The sequence below is a fragment of the Etheostoma spectabile genome, unplaced genomic scaffold (assembly GCF_008692095.1).
Source record: "Etheostoma spectabile isolate EspeVRDwgs_2016 unplaced genomic scaffold, UIUC_Espe_1.0 scaffold362, whole genome shotgun sequence".
NCBI classification, from domain to species: Eukaryota; Metazoa; Chordata; class Actinopteri; order Perciformes; family Percidae; genus Etheostoma; species Etheostoma spectabile.
This window is the reverse complement of record NW_022605592.1, coordinates 334036-342902: the sequence shown is the minus strand read 5'-3', so window position 1 is coordinate 342902 and position 8867 is coordinate 334036. Positions and strand designations below refer to the sequence as shown.

At 41.2% G+C, this 8867-nt stretch overlaps 1 protein-coding gene across 1 annotated transcript in view; it reads left to right on the top strand.

Annotated features, from left to right (window-relative positions):
- ptchd4 (patched domain containing 4) overlaps positions 1–7147 on the top strand; it is a 51613-nt gene extending 44466 nt beyond the window's left edge. The window contains exon 3 of the mRNA XM_032511408.1: positions 1776–7147. Coding sequence (XP_032367299.1) covers positions 1776–3445 — 1670 coding nt within the window. The 3' untranslated portion in view covers positions 3446–7147. The remainder of the gene's footprint in view (positions 1–1775) is intronic.
- Positions 7148–8867: the final 1720 nt, after the last annotated feature.

The following is an 8867-nucleotide window of genomic DNA, read 5'->3' as shown; positions in this document are numbered from 1 at the left end:
CCAATCAGGTCTGTCAGTAGAGAGAAACTAACCAATCAGGTCTGTCTGTAGAGAGAAATTAACCAATCAGGTCTGTCTGTACAGAGAAACTAACCAATCAGGTCTATCAGTAGAGAGAGAAACTAACCAATCAGGCGAGAACTGATTAGTTAGTTTCTCTCTACTGACAGACCTGATTGGTTAGTTTTTTACAGACAACAGAGCTACGTGTTGAAATCAGCCAGAGAACCCCCCACATACTGGTCCACTTCCTTTGTCCCCTTGTTGGGGTATCAGTGTTGCAATGTGGTTTCTTGCTGCGATCTGTTACCTGTCTGTCTCTTACCTGCTTGTTAAATCTACAGCCTCACTTAGACTTTTGATGCCTGCAAGCCTACCCATACTCGTTTAATTTAATAATCCACTGAATTCATTATGCTGCCCCCCCCCCCCACTATCTGCATTTGGTTCCAGCCCCATGACAGATGTAATGTTGAAAAACACCCTCTAAACCAACTGACACTGACTAATTGACTCTCAGCACAGCTTAATAAAACTAAAAGCAGGAAACGCCATCTAGCCAGCTCATTACAAATGCCTAATCATTTATAGTTAATTTACTTCTTTTCTATGTATCAGACAAGGGGAAATTTACAAGGCTGTCAAAGGTAACAATCCCTCTCACTGCCTTGTGTACCCACTACATTCGAAAAGAATAGGTTAAAGCTGTTTTTGGCCGAGAAACATATGCATGGGCTAAATCCAGTGTTCACTTACTGAAATATTTACATGGTAGAAGAACATTAAACTGAATTTATAGTACCTTCCCTCGCAGCAGTTTTCTCCTCATCAGAAATGCAGCACAGGCATTTTACAAACAAATGAACAGTGTGCGTGGGTGGCCGGGTGTTTCTGTGTGGGAGATTTTGCACTATTGAGCATATGCCTTTGAACGTTGTGTGTTCATTTCTATATTTTCAACTGGTGAAAACCCTACAGATTTGACTTGTGAATGGGCCTGCTGCAGACCGATTTGGAAGCTGCTTACAAACGCATGGTAGAGAGGACTCAGATATGAAGAGAAAAGTAAAAGCCCATGTCTCTATTAAAGGAATCTAACCAAATTTGTATTTGTTTATTTTTAATTGTATGTCATAATGCTGAAAAGACTAGTTTCCTGCTTTTCAGGGTCAAGTCATATTTTGAAGCTTCCTTTGGCTTATGTATCAAGTAGTGCTTCTTGCAGAGGATAATTTAAGGAACTGTTACATACATATACCGTAAAGGGAGATTTTCTATTGAATAGATGATAGTAGTGAGGCAAACAGAACTTGAAGGTAGAGAGAGGTATGACATGCAACCAAGGTCCCCAGCTGAAATGGAACTGGGGACATCGTGGGTATGTGCGTGGACCCACCACCACCAGCCAGACCAACCCAGCTAGCAGACCAGCATATTATATTTGTTTTTAGGCAGCGTGATTGCCGTTTAGTGCTTGTTTGCACAATAATATTTTGTATATGCCCTGTTGATGCTGCTTGGTAAAACTGTGTTTTTTTTGCAATTCAAATACAATGTGGCAGCCCAGTTCAATCTGCATCACCTACATTTAGTTTTATGAATACAGAGTATTGAAAAATTAATATTACACAGTGGTACAAAAATTGTTGCTTCTGAAATCCTTCTGGAACATGGACCATTTCACTTCCTATGAATGATTATATCTTGCAAATGTCATTTTTGGATGTACACAGTGCAAACATAATTCTTACTGAGTTCTCTCTCTTTTCTCCTAGGCCATGGAACCAAAGGGGTGTTCGAGCTGCTGGCAGGCTGGAGGAGAACAAGGGAAAATCTCCCCTTCAAGGAGCGCGTGGCAGACGCTTTTGCTGATGTGATGGTGTGCTACACCATGACCAGCTCACTCTACATCATCACCTTTGGTATGGGAGCTAGCCCTTTTACCAACATTGAGTCAGTGAAAATCTTCTGTCAGAGCATGTGTGTTGCCATCTTGGTCAACTACTTCTACGTTTTCTCTTTCTACGGCTCGTGCCTGGTCTTTGCCGGACAGCTGGAGCAGAACCGCTACCACAGTGTTTTCTGTTGTAAAATCCCCTCAGTGGAGTACCTGGACCGCCAGCCCACATGGTTTAAAACCATGATGAGTGATGGCCATGACTTGTCCACGCATCATGACAGCGTCCCCTACCAGAATCACTTCATCCAGCACTTCCTGCGTGAGCACTACACAGAATGGATTACCAACACCTATGTCAAACCCTTTGTGGTCATTCTATATCTCATCTATGCCTCTTTCTCATTCATGGGATGTTTACAAATCAGTGATGGCTCAAACATCGTGAACCTGCTGGCTAGTAACTCTCAGAGTGTTTCGTATGCACTGACCCAGCAGAAGTACTTCAGTAACTACAGTCCTGTGATTGGGTTTTACATTTATGAGCCCATTGAGTACTGGAACTCCACGGTGCAGGAGCACCTGAAGACTCTAAGTCATGGCTTCAACAAGATCTCTTGGATGGACAACTTTTTCCACTACCTGCGGGTGGTGAATGTGAGTGCTTCAACCAAGAGCGACTTCATCACCATCCTGAAGGGCTCCTTCCTGCGCAGCCCGGAATACCAGCACTTCACTGAGGACATCATATTCTCCAAGAACCGTGAGACCGATGAGTATGACATTATCGCCTCCCGGATGTACTTGGTGGCACGGACGACAGAGAAGAAGCGGGAAGAGGTGGTAGAACTTCTGGAAAAGCTGCGTCCGTTGATGCTGATCAACAGCATCAAGTTCATTGCCTTCAATCCTACGTTTGTGTTCATGGACCGCTACAGCTCCTCCGTCATCTCACCCATCTTGACCTCAGGCTTCAGCGTACTCACAATCCTCATCCTCACTTTCTTTCTGGTCATCAACCCCTTGGGGAACTTCTGGCTCATCCTCACGGTAACGTCCGTAGAGCTGGGTGTCTTGGGTTTGATGACCCTCTGGAACGTTGGCATGGACAGCATCTCAATCCTGTGCCTTATTTATACACTCAACTTTGCCATGGATCACTGTGCACCACACCTGTACACTTTTGTGCTAGCCACCGAGCACACTAGGACGCAGTGCATCAAGTTGGCACTGGAGGAGCACGGGGCCGCAATCCTGCAGAACGCGTCCTGCTTTGTGATCGGGATCATGCCCCTGGTGTTTGTGCCTTCCAATCTGACCTATACACTGTTCAAGTGCTCCCTTCTCACCGCGGGCTGCACCGTGTTGCACTGCTTTGTCATCCTGCCCGTCTTCCTGACTTTCTTCCCGCCGTCCAAAAAGAGACACAAGAAAAAGAAACGGGCCAAGCGCAAAGAGCGGGAGAGGGAGCGGGAGAGGGAAAGAGAGAGGGAGGAGATAGAGTGTATCGAAGTCAGGGAGAATCCTGATCATGTCACAAATGTCTGAGTAGTTTGTAATTTTAGCAATGAGTACCAGTGGTTATCCGTCAGTTATTGGTGGATTAGAGGTATTCTCCAATGGTGAGTTTCCTCTAGAGGTGCAGGGGAGTCCGAGATGTCCCATGAGGAGTGGGAACTGGTCATTCCCAACCAATAGCAGCTAGGCCGGCCAGAGTAGAGCGCAGCCCCGCTGGTCAGTCATTCAGTCCTTCAGTCTGGACAGTGTATCTCATATGCACAAACTGCAATAAGCTCACGGTTCTAAACCTCTTCCCAAACTATTTGGTTTGTGAAAAAAAGTTAGTTCCCAGATCCAATGCTTGCTAAATCTGTAAGTACATTCTAAAGAAACAATGTTACTCCACTAAAATATTAGCAATTTTATGATCATCTCCCTAAGCCCATATCTCAAAAGAGGTGAGTGAGGATCATAGCAGTCTTTTAAGCCAAGGACATACAGTACATGTTGGTGAAAGTAGTTGTAGTAAGTGTGATCATACAAAAGTGTACAAATTAAACTATCCATGCATCTTACTCACACCTGGATAGCAGCAACTTTCCATTACCAAATTCTTTGGAAAGAGAGAAACTGTGAAAGCACACTGCAAGCTTTTCTGTGACATTAAATATAGCTGAACAGCTGAACTTGGCAGATGGCATACACTGTGTCCATTATGAAGAATTAACTTGCACATTGCATTGTGAGAATAGAACTGTTGAGGTTTATATTAGCAGGAGACACATATTTCTGCTTTTTTTCAGAGATCTTATAAGGTTGTATGCAATGGGAAAAGGAACTGCAGTGGGCTGCAGCTATGTAGAGGAAGTGATAAGTGACTGTTGTGCAGCAGAATTTGAAAATGCAGTAAGCTCGAGTATGACTTAAGTAACTGCTTTTGCACCAGACCAGTAAAACCAAAAGTGAAGAGTGTTTCAAAGGCTTAAAATATTTAATTTTCTAGCAGGTTGATAACAATGGACAGTTTCTGTGAGAGTGTGAATGTCTCTGGGATCCACTTAAAAAAGCTTACTGGCATGGGACTGGTAACTGGAAGGTCTGAATGGGATTCAAGCTAGCAGTGGTGCCAAATAGTGTACATATTTCTGTGTTTGACAGAGGTCTATAACAACAACAAAAGGCTCAGTAAGTTTGAACTTTCATATAAATCAACCATTAATCATGAATTATGCAGGATAATTGAAATGATTGCTATTTAACGTTGTTGAGGTTTGTTGAGCAGATTGTGAAGCAGGCTTTAAATGAAAACGTACACTGTGTCTGAAGTGAAACTAGAACCTCCGAGTTTTGTTCCAGAAGAAAATGGCATTCAAAATTCTTGCCATTTGTAATAAATCAAATGACTATAAATCCAGCCCCACAACATAACCTGTTGTATGTTGTTCACTCCATTTGTTTAGACATGAATAGTATGTTTTACAAGAAAAATGCATAATCATTGTTAATTTAATATGTGTTTTACCAGCCTTTGAAGCTGCACTTATTAATATTTTTACGTTGATAATGGATCAAAAGACAAAATGTAGATAAAGGTGTCAATCCTATTGACCAGGTCAGGTTAGCTCATTATGTTTTGGCCAGCCACCTAACTGTATGGTCCCCCCCATATACCCTCTCTTTGCTATCTTCCCAGTGACAAACAGCAGACAGACAGAGTTGTTTTACACAGTGGTGCAATTACAACCCTCAGGAGTTGGTGGAGACCAAAACAGAGATTGAAGAAGAGTGTAAATTGGACTTACATTGGTCAGGCTTTCAGAAACACAACACCAAGTGATTGCTAATGTTGCCCTGTATCTGCTGGATGTGTAAATAAGCAATTTCTCGCTAATACATGCTAACTTCTTGAGGTGATCATTTGTCGAGATGTGTTTTTCAGCAAGACCCCACTTAACCAAAAAAATGCTGCTTTATTGAACAACATTGCCCCAAACCTATGACCATTGTGGGTTTAATTCAGCAGCTTGATAGACTAGATATGACAGATACTAGATAAGGAAGAAACAGTTATGATTTTCTATAATATGTGAAAGGCCATGATAGAAAAATGTCATAGTTTTGACAGTTTTTTAGGGGCATTTTTGCCTTTAATGGATTGGGTAGCTATGAAGGGGAGGGGGGAGAGAGAGGTGGAAGACATGAAGGAAATCCTCACAGGTCAGACTCAAAAGCTGGACCTTCAGCATTGGGACATAAACCAAATGAGCTATCCTGGCCACAACAGTAATTTAAATGTTAACAAATCCAAAATGTTACTTTTTGGATAGTAAACCCCATAAAGCAAATTTAAATTTCCTAAGATGATGAAGGCATGACCTGCCCTACTCTGCCTAGTAATCATTGCCTTCATTGGTTAGATTGGTTATGTTTAGGCATGAGGATTGAGAATAGTTAGGGTAAGATAACCAGGGTAAGGCAAACTAAAGACACCCTAAAAGAAGAGATTCTATTGAGTTACAAATGGGAGTGCCTAGTCTAGCCTGGAAGTGGCTCTCTATTGGTAAGATTGCAAAACTGAAGGTGCTGACCACTGCGGCCACCTATGTAGTGAATGAGTCTATTTTTGCCCTTATACTTCAAAAACCATTCCATCAAAAATGCTCCACATACCACAATACCCTTTCAGTCTTATAAGTCTAAAATGGCTGCTGTCTCCCCAGAGAGTAAATATTATTATCTATGTGTGCCAAGATCTGATAAGACTCTCTGTTGCAGTCCCAAAACAAAGACGGACGAGGTCAGCAGCTGTGACAGATACCAATCTCACGCTGACCTCTTGCAGGCAGATCTTAGCTGGTTGCATGAGATAGAGAGGCCCCGTATGAGAGAGCAGATGTGGCTGATTGCAGACCAGTCAATACCTCGTTACGGGATTGTCATTGAGGGGACATGGTTGTCTTGCTTCTTTGTGATGCCACTGAGAAAGTGAATGGCTCTCACAGAGGACAGTTAAACAGGCAGCTGGGGGTAGATTAGAACGATCATATTGGACCAAATGTCACTTAGAAATATGTGTTTGTCAAAGAAGTGAGTGAGGGAAGAAGCTTGTCATTCATTATCAAAAAGGCTAATAAACCCACTTCTTTTCTAAACTCATCAGTAAACAAATGAGATGCAATTGTGAAAAGAATCATTGTTTAGTGGAGAAGGGAATGTCATATGAAAAGAACCTTATAGATTCCATCAACCAAACGTTGCCCTACTTAGAAGGGAGGGGTCTTTCCAGCAGCAGCTGCAGTGAACATCACATTATGTAAAAGTTATGTCATGTATGTATAGCAGGAAGGCATGAAATGTTTGAAACACGGAAAAGAATTGCAAATCTTAAATAATTTACTTGCCAAAATGAACCGTGTTTGCATGGCACTGTACTGTATGTATGCATGTATTTAATTTTTCTGTATGAAGTCTACGTATTTTTTAATTTTTGCTACATTGTAGTGACCTATGTTTGTTGTTTTGATGCATATTCTGTAACACCATGCTGCAAAAGAACAAATTTAGTCATATCTGTTCCAAAACAAAAGCCAGAGGATATTTCATGTGTAAAATAACTGTAAATTACTTTTTATATATTTTCTAAGAAAAAATATAATATAGAAAGATTTTTAATGACAGAATTTTCTTAAAAAAGAATAAAAAGGGGAAAAAGTTAAACACAGTAGGCCAGTAATAAACAGTGGAATGTTACCAGTATACTAGATCTTATTCCTTGCACACTGCGGTGTCATTGTTTCACCTTTTTATATGAGAAACTGTGGCCACCATTTTATTGTTTGTTTGTGTTTTTATATTCTCTACCTTGCCCACACATTTAAGAAAAACAGTAATTTCATCATTCCTAAATATACTGTCATTGCTGCCTAGAAACCTATTGCTGTTACCTAGCTTTCTTACTATTAGCAACATTCCCAAAGCTGAATGCCGTCTAATCAGGCTCTTGTTTATTCAAATAGCATCATTAGATATTATTAGAACATATTCTCTTATGGCAACACACTGAATCCTACCAATGGGTTACTGAAACAGCATGTGATATTTATATTTCTGACATCTTTGTAGTGTCTTCGATTGTCTGTTGAGAAAAGACCAGCTTAAAGTATGAGCTTGGCATTATTCCAATTTTTTCCTTTTACCAACAAATCTCCTGAAAAGACCAACAATGTGTTAGTCCACCTCCCAATACTTTACCATTAGATACACTATAGTAGTTAACACATGCTACTCAAATAGGTAAATGCCATTGCAGGGCATTTGTAGGACTATTTTCAGCTTCATGTTAAAGTGCATTTGGTTTGCTACTCAGCAAAGGAGCTCTGTGTCACATTGGTGCTTTCGGTCTTTTCATTGGATTTGTGGACAGATAGATACACAACTTTGCCAGTCTGATTCTTGAAAAGGTAAACTGGCCAGGTAGGCTTCATAACTACATTTGATGAAGGTACCAGATGCTCTTGAAGTTGATGTTTTTTTTGTTGTTGCATATTTTCATCTGAGTACATCACTGTGTACAAATATAGTTTGACGCCTATACATTTGTAGTACAATTTGGTTGTTTGAGTCACATTTATTCACTTGTTTTATAATCATGTAAAAACTAACGTTCCGTAAATGCAGCATTTATTTTCAAAAACAGATAATGGTGACCATACATCTTCTGTTCCATTGGATCCATTCTGTAAGTTCCTGCTACAGTGGTGTGAAAAAGTGTTTGCCCCCTTCCTCATTTCCTGTTCCTTTGCATGTTTGTCACCCACTTAGGTTTCGGAACCTCAAACCAATTTAAACAATGTCAAGGACAACACAAGTAAACACAAATGCAATTTGTAAATGAAGGTGTTTTATTAAGGTGAAAAAAAATCCAAACATCAGGCCCTGTGTGAAAAAGTGATTGCCCCCCTTGTTAAACATACTATAACTGTGGTTGTCCACACCTAGTAGAATTTCTCTAGCTACACCCAGGCCTGATTATTGCCACACCTGTTCACAATCAGGCATCACTTAAATAGGAGCTGCTTGACACAGTAAGGTCCACCAGAAGATCCTTAAAAGCTACACATCATGCCGAGACCCAAAGAATTCAGGAACAATTGAGAAGAAAGTAATTAGATCTATCAGTCTGGAAAGGGTTATAAAGCCATTTCCAAAGCTTTGGGAATCCAGCGAACCACAGTGAGAGCCATTATCCACAAATGGCGAAGACATGGAACAGTGGTGACATTCCCAGAGTGGCCGGCCGCCCAAAATTACCAAGAGGCAGCGACGACTCATCAAGAGGTCACAAAGACCCCACAACAACGTCCAAAGAACTGCAGGCCTCACTTGCCTCAGTTAAGGTCACGCGTCATGCCTCCACCATCAGGAAAAGACTGGGCAAAAATGGCCTGCATGGCAGAGTTCCAAGGAGAAA